The sequence below is a fragment of the Enhydra lutris genome, unplaced genomic scaffold (assembly GCF_002288905.1).
Source record: "Enhydra lutris kenyoni isolate GAN:26980312 unplaced genomic scaffold, ASM228890v2 scaffoldscaffold87, whole genome shotgun sequence".
In the NCBI taxonomy this organism is placed as follows: domain Eukaryota; kingdom Metazoa; phylum Chordata; class Mammalia; order Carnivora; family Mustelidae; genus Enhydra; species Enhydra lutris.
Genome location: NW_019154171.1, coordinates 255738 through 274438, shown reverse-complemented (window position 1 = coordinate 274438; position 18701 = coordinate 255738). Strand labels below are relative to the sequence as shown.

Sequence of the window (18701 nt, the reverse complement as noted above, 5' to 3'; positions counted from 1 at the left end):
AACTGTTGACACCTCCAACCTGGTTTTGCTTTCTCAAGATTGCTTTGGCTTCTTGGGAGTTTTTTGTGGTTCCATACAAATTTTAGGACTGTTTGTTTTAGTTGTGATAAATGCTCTTGGTACTTTGACAGGGATTGCATTAAATCTGTAGATAGCTTTGGATAAAGGATATTTAACAATATTTATTCTCCAAATTCATGAGCATGAAATACTTATCCATTTGTTTGTATCACCTTCAATTTCTTTCAGCAATATTTTATAGTTCTCAGAGTACAGGTTTTTCAACTCCTTGGTTAAGTTTACTACTAGATATCTTACTATTTTTGGTACAACTATAAATGGGACTGTTGTCTAAATTTCTCTTTCTGCTGCTTCATTAGTGTACAGAATGCAATGGATTTTTGTGCATTGATTTTGAATCCTGGGACTATACTGAATTCCTTTATCAGTTCTAGTCATTTTTTGGTGGGTGTCTTCAGGGTTTTGTATATATGTTACCATGTCCTCTGCAAACAATGAAAGTTTTACTTCCTCCTTACCAATCTGGATGTCCTTTCTTTTTGTTGTTTTGAGTGCTGTGGCTAGGACCGACAGTATCTATGTTGAATAAAAGTGATCAGAGTGTACATCCTGTCTTATTCCTAACTTTAGGGGAAAAGCTCTGTTTTTTACAACTAAGTATGATGTTCACTGTGGGTTTTTCCATGTAAGGCCTGTATTATATTGAAATATATTCCCTCTAAACATACTTTGTTGAAGGTTTTTATCATGAATGGATGTTGTACTTTATCAAATCCTTTTTCTGCACCTATTCGAACAATCATGTTTTTTCTTTTTCTTTTTGGGGGGGGGGGGGGGGGGCGCAGGGAGGGCCAGAGGAAGAAGAAGAATCTTAAGCAGGCTCCATGAAACATGGAGCTTGACATGGGGCTTGATCTCACAACCCTAAGATCATGACCTGATCTGAAATCAAGAGTCGATGCTTAATGGACTAAGCCACCCAAGGTGCCCCAATGATCATATGGTTTTTATCCAATTTTCTTATCGATATATCACGTTGACTGACCTGTGGATAGTGAAACACTCTTTCATTCCAGGAATGAATCCCACATGATTGTGAATGGCTTCTAATGTATTTGTTGGATTTGGTTTGCTAGTATTTTGTTGAGGACTTTTGCATCTATGTTCATCAGAGATATTGGCCTGTAGTTCCTTTTTTTTTTTTTTTTTTGTGGTGTCTTTATCTAGTTTTGGTATCAGGGTGATGCTATCCTCATGCAATAAATCTGGAAGTTTCCTTTCTTTTTCTGTCTTTTGGAATAGTTTGAGAAGAACAGAGTTTGGTAAAATTTACCTGTAAAGTTGTCTGTTCTTGGACTTTTGTTTGTTGGGTTTTTGATTACTGATTCAATTTCATTGCTGGTAATTGGTCTTCAAATTTTCTATTTCTTCCTGCTTCAGGTTTGGGAAGTTTATTTTTCTAGCAATTTATCTATTTCTTCAAGGTTGTCCATTTGTTGGCATATAATTTTTCATAATATTCTCTTGTAACTGTCTTTCTGTGGTATTGGTTGTGATTTCTCTTTTCTCATTTTTTAAAAAAAGATTTTATTTATTTGACAGACAGAGATCACAAGTAGGCAGAGAGGCAGGCAGAGAGAGAGGAGGAAGCAGGCTCCCTGCTGGACCCTGGGATCATGACCTGAGCTAAAGGCAGAGGCTTTAACCCACTGAGCCACCCAGGAGCCCCTTTCATTTCTAATATTTATTTGAGTCTTCCCTCTCTTCTTTTTTAAAAAGGAAAGGTTTTAAAATGAAAGGCTAAAGGTTTATCAATTTTGATTTTTTCAAGGAACAAGCTCCTGGTTTCAGATTTATTACATTACATATATTTTAGATTCTATCTCATTTATTTCTGCTCTAATATTCCTTACTTCCTTCCTTCTGCTGGTTTTGGGTTTTGATAGCTGTTCTTTTACTAGCTCCTTTAGATGTAAGGTTAGGTTGTCTGGGACTGTTTTTGCTTCTTGAGGTAAGCCTACATTGCTATAAACTTCCCTCTTAGAACCACCCTTGTTGCATCCCTAAGACTTTGAACTATTGTTTTCATTTTCATTTGTTACCATGTAACTTTTTATTTCCTTTTTGATTTCTTGGTTGACCCATTTATTGTTTAGTAGCATGTTATTTGTGATCTTTCCAGATTTTCTCCTGTGGTTGACTTCTAGTTTCATAGTGTTGTGGTCAGAAAAGATGTATGGCATGACTTCAATCTTTTATAATTTTGTTGAGACTTGTTTTGTGGGCTAATATGTGATCTATTCTGGAGGATGTTCTGTGTGCACTCGAAAAGAGTGTGTATGCTGCTGTTTTAGGAGGTATGTTCTGAATATATGTTATATACTTTAGTGTGTTATTCAAAGCCACTGCTTCCTTGTTGATTTTGTTTGATGTCCACTGATAAGTGGGGTGTTAAATTCCCCTAATATTATTGTATTACTGCCAGTTACTCACTTTATGTTTATTATTAACTGCTTTATGTATTTGGGTGCTTTCATATTGGGGGCATAAGTATTTATAATTGTTTTATCTTCTTGTTGGATTGTTCTTTTTATGATTTATACAGTGCCTTTCTTTATATCTTGTGACAGTCTTTGTTTTAAAGTCTGTTTTGTCCAATACAAGTATTGCTACCCTGGCTTTACCCTCACATCCATTTGCCTGATAAATGTTTCTCCATGTCCTCACTTTCAATCTACATGTGTCTTTAGGTCTGAAATGAGTCTCTTGTAGGCAGCATATAGATGGGTCTTGTTTTTTTTCTTTTTTTTTATCCATTCCATTGCCCTATATCTTTTTATAAATTTTTTAAAAAAGATTTTTATTTATTTGACAGAGATCACAAGTAGGCAGAGGGGCAGGCAGGGGGTGGGTGGGAAGCAGGCTCCCTGCTGAGCAGAGAGCCCAACGTGGTTTATAAATTTTTTTTTTTAAGATTTTTATCACCCTATATCTTTTGATTGGAGAATTTATACATTTACATTCAAAGTAATTATTCATATATGTGTATTTATTGCCAATTTGGTACTTGTCTTGTGGTTGTTTTTGTAGTTTATCTCTGTACCTTTCTTCTCTTGCTCTCTTCTCTTAGTTTGCCAGCTTTCTTTAGTAATTTACTTTGATTCATTTCTCTTTTATTTTTTTGCCTGTGTGCTACTGGTTTTTGATTTGTGGTTAACATTAGGTTTGTATTTAACATCTTCTGCATACTGCAGTCTATATTAAGTTGATGTTCGCTTAAGTTTGAACCCATTCTTTACTCCTTCCCCCCACATTTTAGGTATATGGTATCATACTTGACATCCTTTTATTTTGTAAGTCTCGGGACTTTTATGGATATGTGGGACTTTTATGGATATGTTTATTTTTATTGTTTTTGTGCTTCCAATTTTTCTTAGTCTTAATTATGGTTTTTCCTTCCTACTCAAAGAATCCCCTTTAACATTTCTAGTAGGGTTGGTTTAGTGGTCATAAATTCCTTTAACTTGTGTTTTTGTGAGAAACTTTTATTCTCTCCTTCTAATCTGAATGATAGCCTTATGAACAGGGTATTCTTGGCTGATTTTTTCCTTTCAGTATGATGAATCTATAGATCATGCCAATCCTTTCTGTTCTTCAAAATTTCTGCTGAAGAATCTTGATAGCTTTATTTGGTTTCCCTTGTACATAACAGTTTTTGCTTTCTGCTTTTAAAATTCTCTATCACTACTTTTTGCCATTTTAATTACTATGTGTCTTGGTGTGGACCTCCTTGTGTAGATTTCGTTGGTGGCTCTCCGTGCCTCCTGGATCCGGACTTCTCTTTCCTTTCCCAGATTTGGGAAGTTTTCATCTATTATTTCTTCAAATAAATTTTCTGCCCCCCCCTTCTCTCCCTTCTTCTGGGATCCCTATAATACAAATGTTGTTATACTTGATCATGTTGCTGTGTTCCCTACATCAAATCTCATTCTGCATAATTTTATTTCTCTCACCTGCTCAGCTTGACTATTTTGTATTTCTTTGTCCTGAAGGTCACTGATATGTTCTTCTGCTCTTCTAGCCTTCTATTTATTCCAGCTAGTGTATTTTTAATTTTATTTATTGTGTTCTTTATCTCTGATCCGTTCTCTTTGTTGTTAAGGGTCTCATTGATGTGTTCCACTCTTTTTTTAAACCCAATGAGTATCTTTATAAGGTTACTTTAAATTCTCTATCAGGCACATTACTGATCTCCATTTGCTTAGGTCTCTCGTGGGTTTTTTCCCCCTATTCTTTCATTTGGGACATATTCCTCTCTCTCTTCATTTTCCTTAACTCTCTGTGTCTGTTTCTATGTGCTGGGAAATTCAGCTATGTCTCCTGTTCTTGAAAGTAGTGGCCTTATGAAGAAGGTCTGCTATGCAGAACCTGGCACTTCAGGGGTATCTCCTCTATGTGTTGTGCATGTCCTGCTGTTGTGGCTGAGTTGCTTTTTCCTTCAGTCTAATTGTCTTTAGTGGCTCTGTCTGTCTGTTATGGGGAGTACTTGGTCCCTGTGTTGTTAGTGGGCTAGTCTCGCACCACCTACTGATTGAATTGAGTCAGACTAGGCGTTTGCCAGAGATGCAGTAGCACCAAACTTTCCATGTGTTGTCCCCTGAACTTTTGTTGGTGGGCAGGGCTTGCAGACAGACCAGTTGTCTACCCCAACCCACTGCTGGGCCCTCTGTCTGACTGATCTTGTGGTTATCTTTTCCCCTCTGCAGGGTAAGAGTCACTTGGAAGTGGTGCTGGCCCCTGTCAAGGTGCTTGCATACTGCCAGGCTGTGGCACCCCCCAGATGAGCTCTGGCCAAGAGTGTACTGAGGGGCAGAGCTGCAATGGTGAGGAGTGGGGGACCATGGTATGGTGGTGTTAGCAAAGTTTGTACAGCACCAATCCCCTGCAGGATGGTTCTTCCTGAGTTAGGAGTGAGGCATACCTGTCTAAAGGGTGCAGATCTGCTGTAGCACAGCACAGGGGAGTGGGGCAGCAGTGTTAGCAAGTGAGGTAGTTGAGTGTCAGCATGGTGCTGGTAATCGCAGGAGGCCATGTGTTTATGCTGGGGTCAGGGGATAGACATGGTACCTGCTGCTCCTTTGTTCCTGGAGAAGTCTCTCAAGGATTTCTCTGTTTTGCCTGACACGTTCTGAAATAAGTAAACTACTCTCCTTTTCATTTGCCCCAGGCGTTTTTCAAACTGCTGCTTCTAAGTTATATCTCCATGAGGCTGTTATACCAGAGACACTGCTAAACATCCTACAATTCATAGGAAAATCCCCACAATAAAAAATATCTGGTCCAAACTGAGGACAGTACTGCATCTGAGAAACCCTGATCTAGCTTAATGTGATATAAAATCATGGAACTGTACCCTGATATCTTGCCTGCTGTATGAGACCACCACTTTTTTCTGTTATTAAAAAACTATGGGGGCACCTGGGTGGCTCAGTGTGTTAAAGCCTCTGCCTTCGGCTTGGGTCGTGATCCCAGGGTACTGGGATTGAGCTCCACACTGGGCTCTCTGCTCAGCGGGGAGCCTGCTTCCTCCTCTCTCTCTGCCTACTTGTGATCTCTGTCTGTCAAATAAATAAATAAAAGCAATCTTAAAAAAAAAAAAAACTATGAAAAGTCTTCTTCATGAAGAGATAGACAACAAAAACAAATAACATCTATTGTGTATGTCTTATGTGCCAGATAATATCCTAAGCCCTTTGCACATGTTAGCGCATTCAAAATTCCCAACCACCCTGTGACAAGGTCTTGTTACGAACCCCACTGGAGACACTGAGGCCCAAGAAGGACCACCGAACTCCATGATGCCTTCCAGGGAGGGTCACCCAGAGCCTGTAATCTGAAGCTTCAGCCCCAGGCCTGATGTGGACAACAAACTTGCAGCAGTGACAGCTGTCACAGTATGCATTACCTGAGGGGTCCCCAGTCTTTCAATCAGAGGGACAAGATGCAGTGGTGCATACTTTGATTCCAGTCTTTTCATTTTGGCATCAAGTCTCTCTCCCTCTGCAGTGGAAAAAATATTTTAATTTCTGCATTTTTATTTTAATTTTTTGCATGAAAAACGATTGCTGAAGTTTAATTTTGTCAAAGAAACAAATGAAAGATTTCTTAAGTTAACATTATACATAGAGATTCTCTCTGAACATTACAGAATTGGCTTATTTTAATTCAAAATGATAGAATTGACTTTCTGTTCAATATTCATTTTTTGAAACATAAAAATTCCAAATGTAATCAAAATCAGAGAATAGTACAAAACCCTCTGTACCCATCTGCTGCATGAGTATCAACTCATGACACTCTTGTTTCATAGATACTCAACCGTTATGAAACAACAGGATAGTAGCTATTTTGAAGCACATCCAAGACATATCTTTTCAGCCTTTAATACTTCAATTATTCAATATTAGTCTAACCATGTTACATTACCAATTACCTCCAGTTATGATGGAACAGGCACTGAAACTCAAACAAAACTGGCACTAAGTTCTCTGGTCACAAGGACTAAGTGTCACTACTACAAAGGTTAGTCTGCACTCACTGGTAAGAGATATACAGACTCACCTTTCACGTGGACTCTCGGCAGGATGTTCTGAAATGGGGCTGCGTGCAAGAGGTCACACACTTCTTCTAAAGACTAGACCAAAAGAAGAGGACTGCATTAGGACATTTACCTCATCCAAAGACAGACAGAAAAGTTGTGCTGAAAACAAGATCTATATTTGCCATTTAGTGTAAAACAAATACTCTAAGTGGCACCATGCAATAGAATTCTCTGGGATGATGGAAATGTTTTCTGTTTGTGTTATACACTGACATGTTACCAGCCACATATGGCTAGTATACCTGAATAACTGAATTTAAATTGTATTTACTTTTAATTAATTTAAATATAGACATGAGTAAAAACCAGTGTTGAATACTAAAAACAATGGCCTTTGTTTTCCAGGATTTACCAGTCTGGCAGCCCTGATCTGCTAATTTGCTACTAGCCTCTTAAGAAGTTTCTAACTTAGTTATAACAGTTTACAACAATACACACTACATAGACAGGAGGAAGGGTTAATTTCTCTGTGAACAGCACTAGATGCAGAAGGAAAGGCAGCATCACCTTTGTACACAAATGAAGTTCTGAGCAGTCACTCTGAACCTGCTTTTGGATCACAACACCTCTAAAGAGGTAATAAAAACCCTGCAGAAGACCCATTCTCCAGAATATCGCTGTGTAAAGGGCAAGTTTACCTCTGATATCACAGGGGTTACAGAACTCCTAAAAACTTACCAAAAACCCATGTGTAGTTAAGAACAGGGTATTTTCCAGACTCAGAGGCTCTTAAACTATAGAGAAGGGCCCTGAAGATTGGTGTGTTCCCCATGGGGCCTGTGGAAGATATGAATGAGTTCTCTCTCACGCCTCCGACTCTACAGCCATCTTGAAATCTTATAATCCCACAGTAATAAGACAAAATTTTTTTTTTAAGATTTTATTTATTCATTTGACAGACAGAGACAAGTAGGCAGAGGCAGGCAGAGAGAGAGGGGGTGAAGCAGGCTCCCCACCAAGCAGAGAGCCCAATGAAGGGCTCAATTCCAGGATCCTGGGATCCAGCTCATGACTTGAGCTGAAGGCAGAGGCTTTAACCCACTGAGCCACCCAGGCACCCCAATAAGACAAATTTCTAAACAAAGAAACTGTTTTCAGAAAGTCAAGACATATATCAAATGATGGTATTTTTCCTTCTGAAAATTTCCCTGGATGATGGCAAAGCTAAGACCAAGAAGGGGAAGACAAGACTTTTTGTACTTATCAAGTGAGGGTCCTATTGTCACGTAACATAAATCTAGTGCAGCTGCCCCTTGTTCCACCTCCAGAAGGAGATTTACCCCTCCATACCATGTCTCTGTTCCTGAGGCCAGCAGCAAAGCATGAACTCCTCATGCCGAATATATGTAGTAGAAGCTACCTCTAGACCAGTGTACCCAGGACCTGTTCCCCTGGGCCTTCTATTCTAGGTGAGGATGATGTTGGGGGAGGAGAGAGGAACAAGCTAAAAAAGGGGACAAGATGAGATGATGATTCTGTGTTTGCAAACACATTAGAGGGCGATATCAATGGAATTCTATGCAGCTACAAAAAGGATAAGGAATGTCACCACTTCCTAATGTACAATGATTTCCAGCATGTATTTACTGTTGAGTGAAAAAAGCAACATGGAGAGGAGTGAATGCTGGCCTGCACCAACAGAGTGTGGGGGGCAGTTGGAAGGTGGGTGACTGACTGCCAGAAATTGGTCAGGCAAATGGATGGCAGGTGGGAGACTTGGTTAAGGAATGACAGCTGCCAAGCAGGAATGCTGGGGCAGAGCACACAAGAGAGCTCTGCAGGCAGTTCAAAGAGCCTACAGCCAGCAAAACCACTCAAGTGGAGAAGGGCTCATCCAGCTGTGCTGCTTCCAGGTTCTATTACCAATGAGCTCAAATTTCTGCCCCCAAACCAAACCAGAAAAATTGAGAATAGTTACAAAAACCAGCATTTAAAACAAACAAGAAATTGATACTCTACTAAAATAAAAAGTTTATTAAACATACACATACATAAACTAAAAACAAGCAAACAAACCAACCCTAAAACCCAAACAAACAAACAAAAAACCCCAACTACATTATCAAACTTTCTGGGCTAGGTTATTTTTGGTTTTTAAAAGTTTTTAAATTTAAATCCAATTTAGTTAGGAATGCCTGGGTGGCTCAGTTGGTTAAGCGTCTGCCTTTGGCTCAGGTCATGATCCCGGGGTCCTGGGATTGAGCCCAGCATCAGGCTCCCTGCTCAACAGGGAGTCTGCTTTTCCCTCTCTCTCTCTCCCTCTGCCCCTTCCCTCTACTTGTTCTCTCACTTTCTGTCACATAAATAACATCTTAAAAATAAATAAATAAATCCAATTTAGGGGACACACAGTATATTACTAGTTTCAGGGGTAGAATTTAGTGATTCAGCAGTTGTATATAACACCCGTGCTCATTACATCAAGTGCCCTCCCTTAATGTCCATCACTCAGTTACCCAATTCCCCCACTTCCTCTCCAGCAACCCTGTTTGCTTCCTAGAGTTAAAAGTCTCTTATGGTTTGCCTCCCTCTTGTTTTTATCTTATTTTTCTTTCCCTTCCCTTATCTCTTTTGTTCCTTAAACTCCACATATGAGTGAAATCATCTGATATTTGTCTTTCTCTGATTGACTTATTTCGCTCAGTATAATACCCTCTAGTTCCATCCATGTAATGACATGGCAAGATTTCATTCTTTTTGTTGGCTGCATAATATTCCTGTGTGTGTGTGTGTGTGTGTGTGTGTGTGTGTGTGTGTGTGTGTTTACTTTTTTATACCAGGCTAGGTTTGTAGGGAGCAGAATTTGAAAAGCAAAATTAAACAAATTTCTTCAGAAAGTTAAATGTATCTATACAATGCACGGATTTGGTAAGATCAACATTTTTGGCTACTGAATCCAATCCTGGCACTGGCTGGGGCCACTAATGCGCGATAGCATGGTCAGGCCCATGGGCCCCACCCACATACTTATTGCCCTGGCAGCTGGGTCACAGTTACCACACTTTTCTAACGTGACAATCTGATTTACCCCAAGTATCTCCAGTCATAATATTGGGAACCCACACAAATACCAAAACATACTACCACCTTCCTCAGAGAGTCCAAAATAAGCACCAAGAACAGATCAATGTCTGGAGTATTCAAAACTGTACTTGGGTTTGATGGGATTTGGGCATAACCACATGAGATGGAGTGAGAATAGCTATGCCGTCTTCAACCTTGGAGAGTTTCACACTGATGGGTCTATAGGAAACAGCACATCCTACTTCCAAAGAACAAAAGCAACACCACAGAATTCCAATCTGGGGCCAGGTCTGCTGCCCACCACAGAAAGTTTGGCTTCTCACCACTTGCACAAGATGCATGGACAAGGGAATCCAGAGAAAGGAGAAGTGAAGGGGTGACAGTGAGCAGAGGGTGTGAGGAGGGGTGGTGACAGGCATCCCTTTGAAGCAGGGCCACTGCTTCCATAAGAGAGTAATGCATGATGCTCACTATGCCTCAGGCATGGGCCCTGGAATCTGCTGCACTCAACTCGGATGTAGATGATGCTCTTTTCATTCAGTTTCAGAAATATTCACACACTCATAAGCCAAAGTTTGCTCTCAAAGCAACTGACAAATTTATAACATTTTTAAAAAAGATTTTGTTAATTTATTTTTTTGTCAGAGAGAGAGAGAGAGAGAGAGAGAGTGAGAGTGCACAAGCAGGCAGAGAGGCAGGCAGAGGCGGAGAGAGAAGCAGGCTCCCTGCCGAGCAAGAAGCCCGATGTGGGACTCGATCCCAGGACCCTGGAATCATGACCTGAGCCGAAGGCAGCAGCTTAGCCAACTGAGCCACCCAGGTGTCCCAACAAATTTGTAACATTTTATAACATTTTTCCTAGGTGCCCAGTACTGTCCTTACCACTCAAAGGAGCTAAGCACAAGAGTATTCACCTAAGACACAAGCCTGGTTCCAGAAGGGAGAAGATGAGGGGGATCTGTGTCAACTGGGTGCTACTCACCAGGCCCCCAAGGCCTAGAGGATCCCTTCACTGATGAGACCAATTCCCACTGAATGGTGGTGAGGTCTTTAAGAGTACTACGTGACTCTCACAAGGGATTTGCTTGTCTTGAGAGATATGCAACAGGCATAATTGAAGGAACCAGATAGCAAGGATCACACTGGTTCAAGATCCCTCTTTTTCTAAGTTTCTAATACAGCATCACACTCCACCCTAAAGCCAATGAGTGTCCAATTGTTGACCTGACAATGGGTGTACACTGTTCCTCTGAGCTGATGAGAGATAAGTTTTGCCCTTCCAGCATCGAACCTCTATGGTTCTATGATTCTTTTATGTCCATACAAGGATCCTTGACATCTTCTATTTTGTAGGTGAAGAAAAGCTTTTGATAGTTTATTTCCTAAAAGCACAGCTAAACCAGAGGAAAAACAAGCCTTCTATGGTTCCCTGCCACTAAGTGAATTCCATAAGCCAGTCCTCCCTCAGTAAAACTTGGGGCTTCCTGCCATAACCCAAAACCAGGGACTAAAAGGCACCTTTAGACTTAGACACATATGGACAAGAAAAATTTCACTTTATGTTGCGTGTTCAGGAAAAGTCAGTACATGAAGGGAATCTTCCTATAATAAATATTTAAAATTCATGATAAGAGATTATCATTTAAAGTAATTCTTCCTGGGGTGCTTGGGTGGCTCAGTCAGTTAAGTGTCTGGCTTCAGCTCAGGTCACAATCCTGGAGTCCTGGGATCAGCCCCACATCAGGATCCCTGCTCAGTGAATCTGCATCTCCCTCTCCCTCTGCCCTTCCACCCTGATCATGCCCTACTGCTCTCCCTCTCAAATAAATAAATAACATCTAAAAAAAAAAATAAATAAAGCAACTCTTCCTAACTTTTCTGGTTGTTAAGAATTCACAAATATTGGGGCACCTGGCAGGCTCAGTTGGTTAAGCCTTCAACTCTTAGTTTTGGCTCAGGTCATGATCTCAGAACCATGGGACTGAGCCCTGTGTTGGACTCTGCTCTCAGCAGGGAGTCTGCTTCTCTCTCTCTCTTTCTGCCCCTCCCCCTAGTCACATGTGCTCTGTCTCTCTCTAAAATAAGTAAATCTTTTTAAAAAAATTCACAGATAGTGCAATAGAAGATTCAGTTCTCCCTAATGTTCCTGGAGCAAGGCTGGCCTGGATGTCAGCTGCTTGCTGGCCCCACAGCCAGCCTGCCTGCTCTTTGCAGGGCTGCCCAGCCCACCCTGTGACTTTGGTGGGTCCTCCACCTCATGCTGTCACTCCTGCTGTGGGAAAGGGTGGCACATGAGGGGCTGTTCACTCAGAGTCCATGCTGACTTGCAGATGGCCTAGGGTGCCCTCTCACTGTTACCACGTGGAAAGGGTCTACCTAGGATCACAACAACAGAGGGGAAAGCCAAAAGATACAGGTCCCGATGGGAGGCCATCAGCTCCCAGAGGTATCCACACCCAACCTTGGACTACCTGACAACATATATCTATATCTATCTATATCTATATATTTGTAATTGGATGTAAGGTGGCCAATCCAGTAGCTTGGCCCCTAGAAACATGGCAGTCTGAATGCCATGCCCTGAAAGGCATATGGGCACCATGGTCCCAGTCACTGCAAAACATGACCCTGTCCCCGTCAAGCTCCCAGGGCCCTGAAGAAAGGAGAGAGCTTTAAGAAGCAACACAGCAAAAGATTTTCCCAAATAGGTCTAAAGACATAACCAATTAACACTGAAATGCCAATATGCTTCTTCATTACATTTGGCAAGCTGATACTGATACTCTGAACTTTCAGAGCAGAGCAAAGATATATGAAGATGCAACATACCCTTGAAGAATATGGTAAGGGAACGTGTCCTGTCAGTGAGGAAGACTTAAGTTAGAGCTATATGTCACATGTTTTTTAGCTGGAGCAAATACTATATAATAAAACATTCCACAGGGCTCACATAGTAAAACATTCTTAAATGATGAATTATCTTGCATTTTTGTTTTTTAGTTACAGGAAACAAATTCAAATTAAAATCTAGGGGCGCCTGGGTGGCTCAGTGGGTTAAGCCGCTGCCTTCGGCTCAGGTCATGATCTCGGAGTCGTGGGATCGAGTCCCGCATCGGGCTCTCTGCTCAGCAGGGAGCCTGCTTCCTCCTGTCTCTCTGCCTGTCTCTCTGCCTACCTCTCTGCCTGCCTCTCTGCCTGCCTCTCTGCCTGCTTGTGATCTCTGTCTGTCAAATAAATAAATAAAATCTAAAAAAAAAAAAGGTCCAAATTAAAATCTAAATAGTCACACACAAAAAAAGAATGGTGCTTTACCCTCATTAAATAACCCTAATAAATCTGGCCTCTAGAAAAATGCCTTTTTCAGGCACCTGTGGGGAATGACTGCGTGGCCTGGGGTTTGGCTGGGCTGAGCACTCACCAGGCTTTGCTCGATGAGCAGGCAGAAGAGGACAGCATTGCCCACTTCCCGCAGGTTTTGGAAGCACACTGTCTTCAGCTCCGCATACTCAACAATGTCCTTCAGCTGGTGGTGGAAGAACTCTAGGATGCCTGTGGTAGCAGAGAGTGAGTAGAGAGACTGAGGGGGTTGGAGGCACAGTCTGGGGTCTACAGCTAGGAGCACTCGTGCTGGCCATGAAACATCCTCGGACACTGCCACTGTGCCTGCTATGAAGATGGCCACATGTCCCCTGACCCCAACATCTTTCTTGTTTGTCCATCACCTAGGCCTTGGGCCTTGGCTCCAAAGCCTCCATCTCTATCAACCCTGTATCTTCGGAGGAAGCACCACATCACAAGAATAAAGGAAAAAAACCACATCTCCAGCAGAAACAGAAAGGGTTTTGAAAAATTCAGTATCCCCTCACAGGCACAGAAGGGAACATACTTAATCTGATATACGGCATCTATAAAAAACCTGCAACTAATGTCATACTCAGTGGTAAAACCTGCATACTTTCTCCCTGAGCTCCAGAGCAAGACAACACATTTTCTTCACTGTTCTAGAGATCCTGCATATTGTAAAGGGCACAACAAGACCAGGCATAAAAGCTGGAAAGAAAGTTAATATTCCTTAATTTGATCTATACATTCAAATGCCGACCCAGTCAAAAATCCACAAACTGACTCCAGAATTTATGTGGTCATGCAGAAGACCTAGAATAGCCAAAACAACTCAAAGAAGAACAAAGTTAGAGACTTAACAGGTTTCAAACTCCTCAGGCCAACATGCCTGGTCCCAACTGCCATTTTGCAAGGACAACCAGGGCAGTTGACCCAGCAGATGAGTTCCCTGCCCCTCCCTGGTTGGTGATCTTCAAGGTCCTGGTGCTGTCCAGGAGTCAAGGCCTCCCAGTGTTCAGAGCCCCATCATGTAGGCGACTAATGGTGCTGCCTCCCCACTACCAGCTTCCTCCCTCAAATGTGGTAATTACAGCACACCTGCCCACCCACCTGCTCCCAGATGGAAGGCTGGTTTGTTTGTTCTACTGGAAACTGATTCATCAGACTTTGATTAGATTCCTGGCTTCCTCCCACCCGGGCAAAGCAGATCCTATCCTTATCAGTAAATTTCGACTTGATTTTCTACACTGGGGTTTGACCACTCGTGCTGTTCCCTCCATGCTACATCCCCATGGAGGTGCCACACTCACCAGGAGAGCCATACTCATGCCGGGGCAGGCGGCAGATCTTGGGCATCACCTCCATCAGTGTCTTCACGTACTGCAGGATTGTGCCTTGCAGCTGCAGGAGAGAGAGGCTGCATCAGCCACTGACGTCATTGTCCCAGAGGTTGTGAGTGTGCATGGGGCTTCTAAAAAGGAGTCTGTTTGTAAAACACATAGCAATGAGCAGGACCGAAAATCACGTTGGCTGGGAAAGGAAATCCTATCCACAGAACGAAAACAACTGCCACCAGGGTGACTTAACAAGACTAACTAATTGCATGTTCTAAAACATGATTCCCCGGGGTGCGCCTGGGTGGCTCAGTAGGTTGGGGCCTCTGCCCACATCGGGCTCTCTGCTCGGCATGGAGCCTGCTTCCTCCTCTCTCTCTGCCTGCCTCTCTGCCTACTTGTGATCTCTATCAAATAAATAAATAAAATCTTAAAAAAAAATAAAAAAATAAAACACAATTCCCCTTTCAGGAGGCAAATGGTGTGAGCTCTGACAGTGGGAAGGTAAGGGACTCCAACTTTGGTGAGCACAGTGGCTCTGGGGAAGCAACATCCTCATGGGGTGGTTCCTGTATTCTTCTGATCGATTTGGTGTAGCTCCAACACTGGACTCTGTCACCTCATGTGCCTAACACCTTCCAAGTTATGTGTTTTGGGGCAAAGGCTCTAGCTGAGGGTCTTAACAGAGACTGAGTGGGTCATGTAGTCATGGCTGTGTCAAAAGACCCAACTTTTATATATTCTAATTGATTTTTGATCCAAAAAGATTGTATATTTTGTCAACTTCTGAGAATTCTGTCACCTTTTGCTTTGCATTGTTAATAATCATATCATCTCCTTGAGGATTGCCAGTTTTATCTCTGTGGCCAAAAATTCAGCTTTAAGGATGGAAAAGACCTGAAGAATCTTAAAGAAATGGGCTCAACCACAGAAAGACAATTAAAATAGGGGCACCTGGGTGGCTCAGTCAGTTAAGCATCTGCCTTTGGCTCAGGATCTTGGGGTCCTGGGATCAAGTCCCGCACTGGGCTCCCCGCTCAGCAGGAATCTGCTTCTCCCTTTGCCTCTGACCCTCCCCCTGCTCATGTCTTTCTCAAATAAATAAATAAAATCTTTTAAAAAATGACTAAAATAACGGAAAAAGATTAAAGATTAAGATTTTATGAAGTTCTCAGTTAACAGAAATAATACATAGAAAACTAAATCTATGTAGTCTACAAACATCATTTTCTCACTCTCTTTCCAAAAAGACTTAAATAAAAGACTTGTAAACATAACTTCTGACCTCAAGTTACAGAGATGAGTGTCTAATCCTTTATTCACAGTTTAATCCCTGGCACCCAGGAAAGGGGCATACACCCTGTAAGGGGGTAGGGAAGGTTACTTCTTCATATAAAGGCCACATTTTCTTATAAGGAAATGTGTATTTGGGCACTTAGCTTTTTCTATGAATTACTTAAAATAACATGGACCAGGCTTTTCCACCCCAGTGAATTCAAGGCTGTGTGAGATACTGTTTTTTTTTTTTTTTTTTAAATAAAAACTTCATATATGGTCTTACCTGTTCCTAGCATAGAGCTCCTAAAACCCTTCAAATTATCCTAAAAGAGCTTCTTAAAGGTGTCTCTTGTTATGTAAATGAGGTGACTTTCGGAAAGCACTTACCCATGGGGGCTGATTGCCAGAAGAACCAATCCCATGGTAAGATTTGGGACTTTTAGTCCCACCCCTAGACCTCTGGGGATGGGGAAGGAGCTAGAGGTTCATTCAGTCACCAAAGGCCAATGATTTAATCAGTCCTGCCTATGTAGTGAAACCCCCTTAAAAACCTAATAGGGTGGGGTTTGGGGAGCTTACAAGTTGGGGAACCAGAACAGTTCCAAAAGTCACCTTGAGGGTACCCAAACTGCACGAGGACAAAAGTTCCTTTCTTTGGGACCTCTAGCTATGTAGGTCTTCACCTGGCTGTTGATTTGTATGCTTTGTAATAAACTGGTAATCTAGTGAGTAAACTGGTCTCCTGAGTTTTGTGAGCTGCCCTAGCAGTTAACTGAATCCAAGGAGGGGGCTGCAGAAACCTCTGATTTATAGCCAGTGGGTCAGAGGCACAGGTGACAAATTATATTAAGAGATTGAGTAAGGATGGGCATGGGGCAGTCTTGTGGGTGAAAGCCCTTGAACTGTGCGATCTGATGCCACCTCCAGGTAGACAGTGCTAAAATTGAGTTGAACTGCAGGACACCCAATTTGTATCCAAGAATTGCTCAGTGGAGTGTTTGAATCCTTTATTCCCCTCCTCACAGGACATTTGGGTGCAGAACCCTCCACCATGTAAAGGAAGTCCATGGAAGGAAACGTACCAGGCTCTTCACGACCTTCAGTAGCTCCTCCATGACTACGGCAATGCCCTGGTAGCCAAGCAGCCGGCAGATGACCTGGAAGTGAGGAGGCCCCACGAAGTTCCGGTAGCTGCCATAAATGCTAGAGTACGCCAAGTTCAAAGCCTGGGGGATAAAGAATGTAAGTGCTTCATGAAGTCTCCAGTGTTCTCCATATGCTTACTGTGCCCATAAGATGAAGAACTGCTGCACCCAAGATCCAGTCACTATACATACCCTTAAGGCGGAGAACACCAGGGAATTTATTAGACTCCCCCTTACTGGTATTTATGTCTTCAACATAAAGACATGACTAGCAAGCTTGTTAAAACAGAAAGAAAACCAATTTCAAAGATTTATCAAACTGCCAGTTCTACACAAGCCATTTTGAGGTCCTGGAAAGAGAGACAAGCACATCCTCACTGCTGCCTCCTCAGAGCTGCTCCCAGTTCCAGAGGACAAGAGAACAACAGAGCAGTGGAAACTGTCTTTTCAGGGACACACATGGAGCTGGAGACAGAGGCTCCCACAAGGCGAGCAGGTGACAAAGTCAATCAGGGTGGTTTCCGGTAGGAGGGCGCCTCCAAGCTTATCTAAGGACATGGTGCACACTCAGCAGGAGGACGCCTAACAAGTATTCAGTGCTGTGTGTTTCCCTATGGGCACTTCTTCAGCTGCATCCCACAAATTCTGTAGATTTAGATTTCATTTCGTTAGGTGTCTTTTTAAAAATTTCCCTTGAGACTTCCTCTTGAACCATGGATCAGATAGAAATGCAGTAGTTTCCAAGCCTTTGGAGATTATCTCGTCATCTTATTATTACTGACTTCTAGTATGAATCCACTATGGTCAGAGAACACACTCTGCATGACTTCAACTCTTTTAATTTCCTTGAGGTTTGTTTTATGGCCCAGAATATGGTCTATGTGGGGGAATGCTCCCTGGGCACTTGAAAACAATGTATGTTTCGCTGTTGTTGGGTGGAGTGTTCTAGACATGTCAATAATATCCTTTTGGTTGATGCTGTAAACAACTAAAGTTCTTTATTGTTGCTGATTTTCTGTCTACTGACTTTATTGATGACTAAGAAGAATGTTGAATTCCCCAACAATAATTGTGGACTTGTTCATTGCTCTTTTCATTTATGTCAGTACTTGCTTCAAGTATTTTGAAGTTCTGTTACTTGGTACACAAACATTTAGGATTGCCATATTTTCTTGGTAGCTTGGCCCTATAATATAATGTCCCTCTTGGGTCTCCGACTATCTTTGCTTCAAAATCTACTTTATGTTATATTAATATAGTCACTCCTTTCTTCTGATTAATGTTTGCATGATGTATTTTTATCCATCCTTTTACTTTCAACCCACCAATATAATTTATTTGAACTGCATTTCTTGTTCAATCATGTTTTTTTTTTTTTTAAGATTTTATTTATTTATTTGACAGATAGAGATCACAAGTAGGCAGAGAAGCAGGCAGAGAGAGAGGAGGAAGCAGGCTCTCCGCTGAGCAGAGAGCCCGATGCGGGGCTCGATCCCAGGACCCTGGGATCATGACCTGAGCCGAAGGCAGAGGCTTTAACCCACTGAGCCACCCAGGCGCCCCTCAATCATGTTTTTTGAATTCACTCTGCCAAACCTCAGTATTTTAACTATATTTAGATCACTTAAATTTAGTACATTTATATTTAGTAATTATACATAATGTAATTATTGATAGATAATCTAAGTAGGGTCTGCTTCATTCTTCCTGACTTCTTCTGGGTCATTTAAACATTTCTAGAATTCCACTGTGAATGATCTATAGTAATTTCAAGAGTATCTCTTCACCCAGATGTGTTAGTGGTTGTTCTAGGTCTTACATTATGAGTTATCACAATCCACTGTTATCAACATTTTACCACTTGGATTGAAGTATATCAACCTCCCCTTCATTTAG

At 41.8% G+C, this 18701-nt stretch overlaps 1 protein-coding gene across 2 annotated transcripts in view; it reads right to left on the bottom strand.

The window, feature by feature from the left end:
* Positions 1–18701, bottom strand: part of LOC111161911 (cytoplasmic FMR1 interacting protein 1) — a 116234-nt gene that overhangs the window by 5778 nt on the left and 91755 nt on the right. For both annotated transcript variants that reach the window (XM_022525981.1, XM_022525982.1), the window contains exons 24-28: positions 16743–16886; positions 14359–14449; positions 13125–13255; positions 6643–6715; positions 5987–6081 (exon numbers count right to left, since the gene is read on the bottom strand). In XM_022525981.1, coding sequence (XP_022381689.1) covers positions 5987–6081; positions 6643–6715; positions 13125–13255; positions 14359–14449; positions 16743–16886 — 534 coding nt within the window. The remainder of the gene's footprint in view (positions 1–5986; positions 6082–6642; positions 6716–13124; positions 13256–14358; positions 14450–16742; positions 16887–18701) is intronic.